We start from the raw sequence: 15002 nt of genomic DNA on the forward strand, positions 1-15002 counted from the left end.
CTGCGCTTTATGCAAATACCGCCCCCTCCCCCTCCCCCCCCCCCCACTCCGGTAACCGTGGGCGTCAAGGGCAGTGGGCTGACGTAAAGAGCAGGATCTGCACGCGGTTGGGAGAACGTGCCTGGGCGCTCCTGGATGAAGGAGCAGAGGAGTGAAGAAACCCAGCGCTACGTGCCTGAAAACACAGGCCGCAGGAGGGCGTGGCTTCTGTGATGTCACGCTTTTAGAACGGTAAAAATTTGTGTGGGCAGCTCTTTGATGCTTTTTGTCTGATAAGCAAGTGTTGGTTTTGAAACGCCAAAATAACAATGATGTCACTTCTGCTTCAATGGGTCTTTGTAGCTGAGCACTGGGATCTAGACATCTAGTGTGAGAAATATGAGAATAGAATGCAAATCACCTGAACATTCTAATGCTGATGTCACAAGCACTACTGGGAACTGAGAGCAGTGGAGTTCTAGAACACTGACTTACGTGAAAAAAACAAAACATTCCAAAAAACCTCTTCAAAGGGTTAAACAATATTAAAGGAATTTTAATCCACACTTCCTTATCACCAGCCGTTGTAACGCAGTAAGTTCTGGGATGAATCACTAAAGGTCATTCCCTTTCTGCGAAATGCACACTTTCCCAAATGATGACTTGATGTTGTTCTCTGGATTATTTAATTATTAAAGGAAAAAAAGGTATTTATATGCTATTTTTAAAAAAGGCTGATAAAAATACAAAATGCAACTGTGACTGCAGGACTCATCAATCACTATGAAATGCAGAGGCCCCAGTGGGGTTATAGTTCAATATTAATTTTCCCATTTTAAAAACAACACTTGCTCACCCAAAAACATCAAAGAACAGCCCACAAAATTTAGTTATCTTCTTCAATTTGGTGAACGAATGTCCATACCGTATCGAAACACAAAGTGTCCTGAAAGTTTCTCAGCTAGTTTCCACTTTCTCTGAGCATTCATCACGCGCCACTACAGTTAACAACAACAAAAAGACAAAATGAAAGTGACTTTTACAGCTTTTTGCCCCGCTATGATGTGGAAAATTATTTTCCTATTTTTGTCGGCCATCTTAGTTCCAGCAGGCCCCTTTGATCTGGCTGTGAGGAAGGAAAAGATTGCTATGAAAAATAAATTCATACAAAAATAAAATAATGAAGTCTTTTGAAGGTCTGCAGAAGACAGGCTGAGCCAGGCTGAATTGTGTGAGGTGTACCCCGATCCACGCAGGGTGTACCCCCTGTAGGCCTCACGCTCATCTCAGCCCCGGGGGGTGCAGGGGAACAGTGACTGACTCAGTTGTGCTGACACGCCCATGCCTCTATGGAGAGAGGGCACATCCTCGTCTGCCACACCCGACTGGCATGCAGGGGCATCGCTATCAGGCGCACCCGCCTGTCCTGCTTGATCCGGCTGGGAGGGGTGGGGTGGGGGGAGGGGTTGGGGGCAGAGGATGCTGGGGGTGTGTGCGGGCAGAGGCACAAACGCTGCATTGTCTGTTAGCGGAGACAGTGGATTGTGACTCACAACAGCAGGTTATCTTGATCGCAAGCGAAGATTAGAGAGAAGAAAAAAAAGAAAGGTCGAGTTGCAGAGATAAATGAGAGCGATAAGAAAGGAGGAGGTTGATAGAGGGATGAGGAAGGAGGAGGTTGAGAGAGGGAAGAGAAAGGAGGAGGTTGAGAGAGGGATGAGAAAGGAGGAGGTTGAGAGAAGGATGGGGAAGGAGGAAGCTGAAAGAGGGATGAGAAAGCAGGAGGTTGAGAGAGGGATGAAATAGGAGGAGGGGTTTCTGAGCATGTACCTCTATGCCACAGTATATGATGAGTCTGAGACAGGAAGTGACTGAGGTTGGTGAGTTTGTTAAAAGTTTATTTAACTGCTTAAGAGCTAAGTTCACTAATAAAAAGGACTGCATTTTTTCATTGATGACTTCTGAGTATGTAGCAGAATCCTTTGAGTAAAATTTTGAGTTAAAATCCCTTTTTTAATGCCTCAGTATGGTGTCAGTAGCACTGAATAGAGCACTTAGTCTTCTTTCTGCAGTATAAGCTATTCATAACAGAAATGTTTTAAAAAAATAAAACGTGTCAAATCTTATTTCAGAATGCTCTTTCAGCCGTTATCGAGAACTTACAACTTGCAGACTCACAAGTCTCCTTCTTTACTGCGAAAATTGAGAAAACCTGGGCCCAATAATTACTAGAAATATTTTTAACTTGTTAAGACACAATTACACTAAAACGACATGAACAATATTCAGACAACACAGCCATGCTCTCCTTCATACGATTTGTGTGTTTTTGTTTACGGTAACGTGCTTCACTGAAAACTCTCAGGGGTGTGCAGGAGTTCACATTTTTAACCAGCATCTAAAGAGTTAAAGACCTTTCCAGCACATATACTTGGCCAAGGTCTGAGTCACTGGATCCATTTTTGGTCTCTGGCCCTTTAAGGCCAATGGACTGAGGGGGCGGGGTCACACTCACAGTTTCCACTGGTACATGGTGATTGGCGGGTTGGCGTCGGCGTTGCAGGTCAGCTGGACGTCCTGCCGGTTCAGGTACCAGTTACCGTCGAATCCCTCGATCTTGACCTCGGGCTCGTCTGCGGGGGGGAAGAGGGGGGGGGGAGACGGGGGGTGTCAGGTCTCCTCTCATCCTTCTGGGGGGGGGGGGCACCTCGTGCACTATAAGAATCGACCCTGCCGGCCCCACCGGCCCCCCCGGTCTCCGGAGGAGGGGCCGTAACGACCAGGGGGGTCAAACGCGCTGAAATTACACGCACACCGCGGGCTCGGGCAGGGCAGCCTCGGTTGCCTAGGTAACGTGGTCCTTACAAGCCGGCCGTACGCGCCTGCGTTTCAGGATGTGTGGACGGAAAGGACAGAGTCACTGGAATTATACACACACCTCTACGTAGACATTAACTGTGAATGAACTAATGATGCAACCTCACACAGCTAGCGAAGAGCAGCTAATTGTCCAATTACTTTTGATCTCCCAAAAATGGGGGACTACGTATGAAAAGGGCTGCAGTTCCAACATGGTTCACCCGATATGGATGTAAATAAACTCAACTTAAAGCTGACAGTCTGCACTTTAACTTCATGCTCATTGTTTCATTTCATAGCCAACGTGCTCTGGTAAAAACTGTGTAACTGTCCAAAAACCTACAGACTGCACTATAAATATAATTATAGAACCACTCACACAGTGTGTGATATATGGCAATCTAACATTATACAATATTTACGTTTGCGTTCACTACCTGTGGCTCTCTCAGCAGACTGTTGTGCAGGGAAACGGTGAACCCTGGGGTTTGAAGTTCTGTCTCAATGTTTCTACCTGTTACTATCCAGGGAGCTTTTCCCTCGCTACTCTTGCCCTAGGCATGCCCCTGGGGGGGTTCAGTTCTAGGCCCGAATCTCTGCAAAGCTGCTTTGAGACAGCTCCCTTGGTAAAATAAAAACAGGCGCTACACAGACATAAAACTGGGCGAAAGTGAACAGGGGGCGAAGCTGTGGGCGGAACTGAGGGACAGAGCTGTGGGCGGGGCCAGGGGCGGATCTGACGGGCGGAGCTTAGGGACAGCGTTGGGGGGGGGGGCTTGGGACGGATCTGAGGGGGCGAAGCTGTGGGCGGAGCTGGGGACGGGGACAGGGGCGGAGCTGTGGGCGGAGCTGAGGGACAGAGCTGGGGGCGGGGCCAGGGGCGGAGCTTAGGGACAGAGTTGGGGAGTGGAGCTGAGGGATGGAGCTGAGGGGGCTGAGCCTGGGGGCGGAGCTGAACAGGGGGCGGAGCCTCAGGGGGCGGAGCCTCGGAGGGCGACGCGGCAGGGGCGGCGGCTTACACTGCACGTTGAGCACCACGCTCTCGGTGATGCGCTCGTCGCGGTACGCCACGATGCAGGTGAGCTTCTGCCGGTGCGCGGCGCGGCTGGGCACCAGCGCGTAGTTGCTCCGCACCGTCACCGTGCCGTTGGCGCTGCGCGTCTCCTGGAACGAGGCCTCGCCCTTCAGCCGCGTCTCCCAGGTGATCACGCTCGGCGGCTTCCCGTTGGCCGACAGGCAGGTGGCCACCGTCGTCTTGCGCTTCTGCTGCCGGGTGATGATGGTGGGCGTGGTCAGGGACATGCGCGTCACGGGACGAGCTGCACGTGATCAGAAAAATTTAAATTAATAAACAAGCAAACATATATCATATATTTACATTACAGGCAAAAGCCTTTATCAGGACTGACTTGCACAGCTTTTGCATTTTTTCCATAGTATCCATACACACATTATTACATTACAGGCATTTAGCAGATGCTCTAATTCAGAGCGACTTAGAAACATGTTTACATAGCATTTACACCGCAGCCAATTTATACAGCTGGATATACACTGAAGCACAATGGCATTGTCTGGGGAATCGAAGACCTGTACCTTACCCATTGCATTACACTGCCACCTCAATAATATACCAGCAATGCAGGTTAAGCACCTGGCTCAAGGGTACAACGGCCTACCTGGGAATCCAACCTGAAACCTACAGGTAACAAGCCCAGTTCTCTAACCATTATACAACACTACCGCCCTGTCAAACCAAGGAGCTCACAGAAAGTAGCCCATTGGTAGCCCAAATAACAGAGCACACTGCGATGGACAAACAAGCCTTGCTTGCTTTCTCACACTAAAAATAAAACAACATGAAATGGTTATACTTTTTAATCCTGCAACTGCTGTCGCTGCTAGCAGCTATTTTCATGAAGGGATTGTTTTCTGCACACTGATTGAGATGTGCTTCTTGTGGCACCCACCTTAGTTGAATGCACTGTACTGTAAGACACTCTGGATGTGCCAAAAGACTTAAGTGAAAAACGGATAAATGATTGTATGGATCTATGTGCTTATCTTTCTGCCTCTCTGAGTTCAATGCTAACTTCAGCAAGCAGAAATATAAGGCGCTCAGTGCCCTGAAAGACTTGTTTTGGCAATTACGTGCATTAGATTTATGCTTCCATAGTTCCTGGGTTTAAATTACATGATGTTATCAAGGAAAGGAAAAACCATCTCAATTTTTGCCTCTGCGAGCCTCATTAATTTTTAGAGGTAAAGCCTCTGGAATTAATGAATCTTGCGGGGGATCGTGTGGAAAAACGACATCACTTCGCGGGAAGATAAATCAAACGACCTTTCAAAAAAAAAAGGGTCCAAAGAAAACGCATTAGCCAACGGTCCAGTCAGGGCAGACCGGCCTGGGCCCGGCTCCCCAAAACCCACCGAGCTCATCCTGGTGCCCCTGTGAGCCGCCAAAGGGAAATGAGCAAACACTGCAGCCCCAGAGGGACCCGGACTCGGGGCCAAACCGGCCCTTATCAGATACAGTAGGAATGTTCGCACTGGCCGCTGACAGGGCACAGAGAGAGAGAGCTCATAACGTCTTATCAACCGCTTCCCCGGCACACGCGCGCCGGGCTGCCTCCTCCGTGTCCTCTTCACAGGAGACAAGAGCGGCTTTCTCTGCGAACAAAAGGACGCTCGGGAGTCGACAAGACGCGTCGTCAGAAGGGTCCACTCAGGCCCCCCCCCCCCCGGTTCCTTTGTGTTCTCCCTTCCGAGCGCCGACTCAAAGACAACGGCCCCCACGCTCGACCGCCAATCAGATCCGTAACCACGACGCTCAAAAAAAGAGTCCACCCCTTTCCAAAAGGCCGGTGCCCAGCTGGCTAAAGCTCCATTTCTCTCCCCTCGCCACAGGAAAATGTGAGTATCCCTCATAAAAATAAAAAAAAAGCAGGATTTATTCATCTATATTTCACAGGCTTATTTCGCCGAGCCTGACAGGACATTAATGTACAGCACGGGCAGCGTGCTCGTCTGCGTTAGCACTGCCCCAAGCAGGGCTCACCCAATGAACACGCCACGTCTCCCGTGATTAAAAAGGGCTCAGCCCCGCGCTGTACCAAATCTACTTCATTTCCTGCCACTAGACATGATGGCTTCACCACTCCGGCTGCACAGCGCATTAAAATCACATCAGTGTAAGTCAAGGACATAGTTAGCTCAGCGGCGCGTCGGTTCATCTGAAGCCTTTCTTATTTACAGAATTTTTTTTCTTCCTTTCAAACTTTTTTTTTCAAACTTCTTTCTCATTCTTTTTAATTACTTGGAATCCTGTTTTGTTCTATTTCTTGTTCTCTATTCTGTTTCTTCATGTTATGCTTTGATCTTTGTCTAGCAATTCTATCTTTTCCTTTCTTTTTTGCCCTTTCTTTTTTTGCTCTCTTTCTTGGAGAGAAAGAGAGAGGGAGCAGCTCTCTGTTTTTTTTTTCTTTTAATATATAGTTCATTCCACTGTGTTAATTATATGTTGTGCACGTCATTGTTAATTGTTTAATTGTGAATTGCTTTGCCAATATTGTTTATACTCAGTAATGCCAACAGAGCATTATTGAATTCAACTGAATTGAACTGAGAGAGAGATAGAGAGCGAAGGGAGGGAGAGTGAGAGAGAGAGCATGTGTGAGAGACAAAAGAGAGTGACAGAGAGTGAGAGAGAGAGAGTGAGAGACAGTGAGAGAGAGAGTGAGTGTGTGAGAGAGAGAGTGAGTGTGTGAGAGAGAGATAGAGAGAGTGTGTGAGAGAGAGAGGGAGATAGAGTGAGTTACAGAGAGAGACATAACATAACATAACGTAAGACAAGAACAGGCCATTCAGCCCAACACTGCTCGTCTAGTCCTACCACTAAACTGTAGACGGACAGAGAGAGAGAGAGAGAGACAGAGAGAGCGAGAGAGACCCTTCATGCAGGCCGGCCTCGCTCACCGTAGACGGTCAGAGAGAGAGAGACATTGAGAGAGACAGAGAGAGAGAGAGAGAGGGCCGTTATGCAGGCCGGCCTTGCTCACCGTAGACGGTCAGGTTGACCATGTTCTCGCGGTTGCCCGCGGGGAAGGTGGTGTACTCGCAGATGTAGGCGGCCTCGTCGGAGAGCCGCAGGTTGTTGAAGACGATGGTGGTGTCCTCCAGGGAGGGCGTGCGGTGGCGCACGGCCGCCTGCTTGAAGGTCACGCGCTCCTTGAAGGGCGCCAGCACGGACACGCCCAGGCTGGGGTTGGCGATGGCCACGTTCTGCTTGCTGCCGTTCAGGAACTTCTGCCAGGTGACCTGCGAGATCTTCACCGGCGGGTTGCTGTTGATGAACAGGCAGCGGAGCTCCACCTGCGAGCCCACGAACCCGGACTTGACGGAGTCCATCTGCACGCTCTGCGCAGACGCACCTGAGAGAGGGGGGAGGAGAGGGAGGGAGAGATTAAAAAACAGAACTACTGGAAAACAAAGCAAAAATGCGACAGCAAAAAGACAGCTAAAGAGAGTAAGATGCAACACACTCTCTCTCTCACGCACACACACACTCTCTCTCTCATGCACACACACACACACACACACACACACACAACGCATTGGGTGTGTTTAATGCAAGTAGGTAAGGCAAAAAAACACAGATCGATCTGAGTAATATAAGAATGTGGGACGTGCAGAGTGAGCCATCGTGAATATGAATAAGTTAGGGGGGTAAAGTAAAGGGGGATCAGGGCTCAGAACTCTGTTCCTCTGCTCAGGTCACACTGGCTTTCACAGGCCTAATTACCTCTCAGTAGGGTACTGCTCAAGGACTGCCCTGGGGCAGCTTAACAAAACAAACATGAGAGGGACGCCATTTTGGCTCTAATAATAATAATAATAATCGTCATCAGCAGCATATACCAAAAAAATACAATTTATACAATGCATTTCTATACAATATCAAAGGCTTTTACTGTACAATTGTTGCGTTCCGAAGCCATACTGTAGTTTTCCTATGATGCTGTGCAAAGTCACTGCCCATTGGCAGACTGAAGGACATGCCACTCCCTCATTGGTCAGAGCCACGCCAGGCCACACCCTGTCACATCTACTCAAGCTAACAACTCAAGTCTCACACCCCCCCAGGGCCTGTGACATCACAACGCCTCCTACATATGACATCACAATGTCCTGGAACACTGAAGCATCGAGGACAGATGTTCCCGAGGTTCCCCATTATCTGGTTGTCAGTAGCAACATTCATCTGCGTATCCCCCCCCCCCACCCCCACCCCAAGGTAGTGTCTGACCTGTTTAGGTCACTTCCTGCTAAAGATAACACAGGTTAAAATCATTCCTCTCATCATTCATCTACTACCCCCCCTTCATCTCCATCCGTCACCCATATTCCAGGGTGAAAGCACAAGACATTATGCAGTTAATCATGGTCCAGGCAGGCCGACTGCGTGCCAAAGCGCATTCTAGAAAGAGGTGGTTACACTGATGTACACAGCCTCCAGGAAGGCTGCAGCGTACGTGCTACATGCTATATCAATCACACTGACAGCCCACTGTGTCAGCCTACTGTGGCTCAGGTAAGGCAGAAATGTCCAAACACATGTATGGGGTTGGGTACGACGAGTTCCACCCCATTTACATTAAGAGGGCACTTGGTACATTCTCACCCAGATTAACGGACACAGTCCACACTCTCCACATACAATCCACTCATACAGCTGCTTATTTACTAACGCAGTTCAGGTGAAGTACCTGGCTCAATGTTATCGATCAAACCCACAGTACAAGCCCAGTTCCCTAACCATTATACTACACTGTCACCTCTCCTCCCTTCACTTGTGAGATGCTGTGAGCGCATCAGATGAATAACATTATTACTATAATAATAATCATTATTGTTGGTAGTATTACAGGATAATTGCATATTCTGACTGTACTAATAACGTGTAACTTCCATAATGTTTGATGGATAGCAGAGGTGTGGCAGCACCGCGGTGGGATCTGATGAGTGTGGCGCTGGCGTAGACTCAAGGTTAAGGGGGGGGGGGGTGGACTCAGGGTTAAGGGAAGGTGTCATGATAAGCAACACATTTATATAAAACACAGAGGGCGAAGACAGCCCCGACCCTGAGAGAGAGACTCAACACCGTGAGTCTGAACACCGTGAGTCTGAACAATGTGAGTTTCAATACCGCAAACCTGAACATCGCAAACCTGAACATCGTGAGTCTCAACACCGTGAATCTCAACACTAGGAGTCTGAACAACATGAGTCTGAACACAAGGAGTCTGTACACTGTGAGTCTCAATGTCACGAGACTGAACACCATGAGTGTGAAATGCTGTGAGTCTTAACACAGTCAAGACTCCTTGCAGCTCTTCCCAGTTTTCTCCATTCAAGAATCTACTGTCATCGCTAAGCTAAGCTAAGCTAAGCTAAGCTGGGGGGGGGGGTCATGACTGATACCACTGTAATGTGCATTGGGGGGGATCCAATCGATGTGCTTGGCTGTCCCGCTGCCATCTGTTAGGGAAAGGGGTGGGGGGGGGGGTTAGCATTTATTCAAAACTCGATCGTCCCTGAGGGGGATGGAATGGTGTAGTCTGGCCTCCCTCCACCGTGAACACAGCCTGGAAAAGGGGGTGTTTTCAGCAGCTATTCGTAGACAGTTTGGCAACCTCACAGTACCAGCCTGACTGGTTCAGATGGGTGAGAAACCAGTGCCGTCTGGTCCTCTCGGTGGGTGGGGGGGGGGGACCGGGCACCCGGGTCACCTCGCCCCCTCTTTTTGGGGGAGGGAACTTCACACACACATCTAACGGGCCCATAAGCTAATGTAAACAGGTGTGGGCGAAGCATACACTAAAATATAAATACCTCCCAAACAAATGAACTACAAATGAACTGTGAACTACAATCCAAAATGGCGCCGGAGCAAGCTGCTCTGTAAAGTGGCACAGTTTTAGTCTCGTTCTAACCTATCCAATATGTAAAACAACCAAAAGATCTGCACACCATCCCTAATCTATGAAATACATAAATGCAGAACTACCGGATTCATCCCACAGAAGGTGCAGGATCACTGCAGCCGGGGAGATGCTTGGGTCCGAAGCGCAGTGTAGCGGTTAGGGGGAACCGGGCTTGCAGGTTCGATTCTCGGGTAGCACCCCTGGAGACAGGTCCTGGGCCCGCCTCCCTTCGGTACACATTTGGGTAAACGCAGACCGCGGTGCTGAATCAGCCCAGGCTAAGCAGAGCAGAGCGGAGCGTCTGATAACCGACCGTCCCGTAGCGCAGCGAAGTGGAGCTCCTGCAGGAGGGCTGAGAGCCAAATCTGCCCCCCGCTGCTGAGGACCGTGGTGCGCGGATTGGTCTAATTACACAGCTGAAGCCCCCGCCCCCTCCCTCGCACCCCCCCGCACCCCTCCAGCAGTCCACAGCGGACCCCGCGTTACGCACGGGCACGGGACGGGCTCTGTGGGGAACACGGGGAGGGGGGGGGGGGGGGCATGCCGGGATTAAAGCCTGGCTTATCAAACTGCAGCCGACCTGTCAGCCATGAGGTCACAGGGTGGGGGTGGGGCTGAGTGACGCCCGCTGAATGACCATATATGGGCGCTGCCTGAGGGTGGTGGGCGGGGTCCGCTCGTATCGGAACATGGGGGAAAGTGTCAATCACTTCACAGTGGGTACAGGGGCAGGAAAGGGGCACATGCTTGCAGGTTCCAAATCTTGGGGGTGGGGGGGGGGGGTCCTGTTTCCATGACCACTTGGTTGGGGGGAGGGGGGTTGAATTTAAGAAGCGTGGCGTTCCTACACGGGTGCACCAGGGAGCCCAGAGACCTTTCCCAGGCTCCTCAGAGGAGCCGAATCAAATCAAACATCCCGGACCGAGCGAGCGAGGGAGAGAGAGACAGAGAGAGAGAGAGAGAGAGAGGAGAGAGAGAGAGAGAGAGAGAGAGAGGGAGAGAGAGAGGAGAGAGAAGGAGAGAGGAGAGAGGAGAGAGAAGAAGAAAGAGAAGAGAGATGAGAAGGGGCAGTCGAGGGCCGCAGGTGAACAGGGACAGAGAAATGGCACATCTGACCGGCAGAGGAAAGCCTGTGATGTGTCCTACACAAACTCCACCGCGGGTAAGGGGGGGGGGGGGTAGAGGGGGAGGGGTTAATCACACGCAGGGCCTGCTGGGTAGTCACCGCAGGGTTCCGTCTCTCTGCTGGTTTTTCAGGCTCCGCGGGTTCCCGGGTCAGCGCCATGGCGGAGAACAGCGCAGCCCCAGTTCCCACGGTTACAGGACGGGCTCCTGTCCCATTCACCGGGGCGGTGGGGGTTACATGGTTCGCTAGGGGACCCCCGTGCCCCCCTGTCCCCCTTCCCAACCCCCCCACCCACTCCCCCCGACACATACATGTGTGCGCACAGGACCGACAGGCATAAACAGAGAAGCCATTCTCTCCCGAGCCGGCTGTTCTGTCCTCTGCAGCCCCCCCCCCCCATCCCCATTTCCACCCCGATTCACTACAATAACCACCCCCCCACCCAATTTTCCCATACTGGGACAAACGGTGGCCTGTCCAATTAATTCACTGGTGCAAGGGCAGACCTAACCATGGTGGACAAATGAAGACCATTGTGCAGAAATCATCCGCAAGCCAGACTGACAATAAAATAAAGACATAAATAAAATAAATAAAATAAATACACAGAAGGGAGAAATCCTCTTTATACTGAAAGACAGATCTGCGCTGTTCCAGAAGTATGTTCTGGGTTCGGGCTGAGAAAGGACAGCGGTCTTCAGAGAGACGGACAGAAGCGCTAGCACACGCGTTAGCGCTCCAGGATCCAATCAAAACGGGCCGAGGTGGGGGAGGTGAGCCTGTCTCTCCTTTCAGGCTCTGGGGGGGGGGGAAAAACAAACAAAAAAAAAAACGCACGCTGACAATCAATCCCATAATCCCACAGCCGCAAGGCGTGTCAGTCAGGTCGGTTTTTATGTAAATGAGCCCCTCCCCCCTCGGGCTCAGCCGCCGATCCTGTTCCACCGGCGGGCGCCGGCTCGCCCGCGGCCCAAAATGCGGGACCTGATCTGCCGGGGCGGACGGGGTAGAGACCGCGCTCTCTGACCGTCCCGCAGGCCTCCTCGCCCGGGTCCGAGTCCCCCGCCCCCTCCCGCGTACAGACGCCCTGCCCCTGAGAGCGGGCGCAGGAAACCCCGGCACGCTCACGGGCCCCTGAACGCGCAGCGGCTGCTCCCTCTGAATTATTCACGGGCTCAACGCGGCCCTCGCGGGCGGACGGCCTCCGCGCTGCGCCGCCAGGACACGGATCACGGCCCGCGTACCGATAATGGAGAACGTGTGCTGGAGCGCCTCGCTCGATTCTCACAGCGGCAGGGGCTCTTCCCCGGCCCCACCAAGACTCAAACCCCCCCCCCATCCCGCTGGGGGGCTCTGAAGGAACCCCCACAGCCCTCCCGACCGCGAACTCAGCCACCGCGCTGGCGCCTGTGACACGTGATGTCATCCCGCGTGACTGTCACCTGACGCACGGGGGGGGGGGGGGGCGCTAAAAGCCTCGATCCGCGCGCGGCTCTCTCTCTCTCCGTACGCTTCGCTCCAGGGCGTCGCAAACAGCCCCAGGATGCACTGCTTCGCCTGGCTTCGCCCGGCCGGCCTCCAGCGTATTCCGCCCCGCGCTCTGAGTCGGAATGAATCGTTTTTTACGCAGTACGGTATCCCCGGGAAACCTCACACAAAGAGCAAGCCCACCACACGCGCGCCAGGGCCGCTCTCATTGGCCAAGTTTCCGCTTCGCTGATGTTTAAGCATTTTCACGCTTCCTGCTGCTCATATTTTAAAATCCATACGAGGTAACAGCGAGGCCATTTCAGCAGTCTGGGGTGACAGCGAGAAGCTACAGTAATGTGGGAAGACGGAAAAAAAAAACCCATAAATGCTTGTTTGCAGAGAGCGGCGTCACCATCCAAGCACCGATACTCAGCCTCTCAGGCTGATTCACGTCCCCAAAACTCCCCCAGACAAGGAAACTGCGGTTTTGGGCCCCGCACAGAGAGGGCAAACACGCGGCTGTCGCTACACGCCTGACTTCACTGCATGACATCACCCCGATACCACCTGTCACACGCAGAAAGAGAAGAAGAAAGGGTGGGGGGAGGGGGGTGGGGGGGGGGGGTGAAGGGGGGGGTTTCTCTTTGTCACTGATCGAAAGGTGTAGAGTAAGGCTGGTTTATTCACCCAGCAACCAACAAGGGGAAAAAAGGCATCACCTCTTTGGACCGAAACCCCTGTTTTCACTTTCTCCTGCTAATTAAAACAACTGACTGACAAATATCACTCGCTCTCTCTTTTTCTCTGTCTCTCTCTCTCCCTGCCCCTCCCTCTCTTTCTCCCTGCGTACTGCTTTCTCTGTCTCTCACTCTCTCTCTCTCTCTCCCCCTCTCTCTCGCTCTCTGTAATAAGAACATGTTTTTCCAACAACAGGACCGTGCCACCAGACCCAGCAGGCTAAATTATTCATGCTCTCCATCGCCAAAAGCCGCTGTGACTGGCTCTCCGGTCCCTCCTGCAGCAGCCAATCGGCACTGAAGAGGCTCGCTGGCCGATCACTTAAACTGCGGGGCGCTCTCTCTCCCTGCGATGAACCCGCTCGGTCTCGCCAGTCAGACGGAGGACCAGGGTACCGGCCAATAAAGCCCCCCCCCCCCCGACAAAACACACACACACACACACACACACACACACGCACGCAAACACACACACACACACACACACACGCACGCAAACACACACACACACACACACACACACACACACACACACACTGGCAAAATGCAAAAAGGGACAACAGAACCAGGGGCTCTGAATAATGCAGTGTGCCTCTCAGCCGGATACGGTGCCAATAAAAGGCCTCAATACAGCATCTAGGATAAATAAATAAATACGGGAGGAGAGGATGACAGACACTGTAGAGAGTCCACGGCAGCGGAGTACAGGTCTGTCGGGAGTCCAGGTCACCTGGGGGGGGGACACCACGCGGTAAAGGAGAGACGCACATGCTACAGGCCAGAAGAGCCGGCCGTGGCGAGCAGATTACAGCTCAGGGGATACTGAGGTCAAAGGTCAAAGATGCCGTCCGGCTGCTGAAAGCCGCTTCTTCTGCTCTTCTCAACGCTAATGCCCCAGGCAACAATGCCCCTGGCAACGCCCGCTCCCCTCCATGTCAGACCCACCCCCTTAACCCTCAACCTAAACACCAAAGCGAATGCCCACTGAACGATGGGGGTATTAAAAACGGGACAGGCAGCATTCCATTTCATTATTTAAGAGACACCATTCAATTATTTAATTTTATTATTTACGTTACATAGACTCGAACAGAGACCCTCTTCAGTGGGAGGCAATGGTGGGCCTTTCAAACGTAGGCAAACCGAAAGGGAGACAAAACAACCAAAGGACCAACAGAGTTTATCAGTGTGACCGAACAGTCTGTTCCTTTTGTTTGCGGAAATGTTTTCTGTTTGTGCACAGTAAAGACAAAACCGTGGAACACGGCCAGAAGAACAGCGACGTCAACGCCGTTCACTGTCTGTGGCGGTCAAAGCTTTAGCGGGTTTCTGTGGAGGGAGTCGCTGAAGCTTCCCCTGGCCTAATGAGCCTGACTGTTTGATGCAGAGAACGTGCTAGAATGTGCTAGAATGTGCTGTCCCATTCGCCTGTGCAGCCAGCTCTCCCATTCACACTGACGTCAAGTCCTTAGCCCAGGCTAACTAGGCAAGCGAGGAAAAAAATCAATGGTTGCTGAGAGAGTTTTATTTTAAGATATAAATATTGACATACTAGGAAGGGTTTTTTTTCGTGTGTGTGTGTGTGACCTTAACCGAGGTGGACGCGTCGAACCAGAATGTTTTTTTTTTTTTTCCCTGCTCCTGTCACATGACCCGCATCCGTGCTGACCTTTGAAGCATGGCAAACTCGCTCGATAAAGCCCGCCCCGCTCCACGCCCCGCCCCCAGCGCTCCACGCCCGCTAACTCCCCGCTGAGCCGCCCGCCACAGCCAAGATGGCTCCCGGCTGGAAGCCCGGGGAAAAAAAATACAGAAACAAACAAACGACAGAAACCTCAACGAGGT

The 15002-nt window shown here is 51.8% G+C and overlaps 1 protein-coding gene across 1 annotated transcript in view; it reads right to left on the bottom strand.

Moving 5' to 3' along the window:
- Positions 1-15002, bottom strand: part of nectin1b (nectin cell adhesion molecule 1b) — a 94445-nt gene that overhangs the window by 24140 nt on the left and 55303 nt on the right. The window contains exons 2-4 of the mRNA XM_064303001.1: positions 6900-7271; positions 3858-4157; positions 2495-2612 (exon numbers count right to left, since the gene is read on the bottom strand). Of these exons, the coding sequence (XP_064159071.1) occupies positions 2495-2612; positions 3858-4157; positions 6900-7271 (790 nt within the window). The remainder of the gene's footprint in view (positions 1-2494; positions 2613-3857; positions 4158-6899; positions 7272-15002) is intronic.

This window comes from Anguilla rostrata, chromosome 12 (assembly GCF_018555375.3).
Source record: "Anguilla rostrata isolate EN2019 chromosome 12, ASM1855537v3, whole genome shotgun sequence".
NCBI classification, from domain to species: Eukaryota; Metazoa; Chordata; class Actinopteri; order Anguilliformes; family Anguillidae; genus Anguilla; species Anguilla rostrata.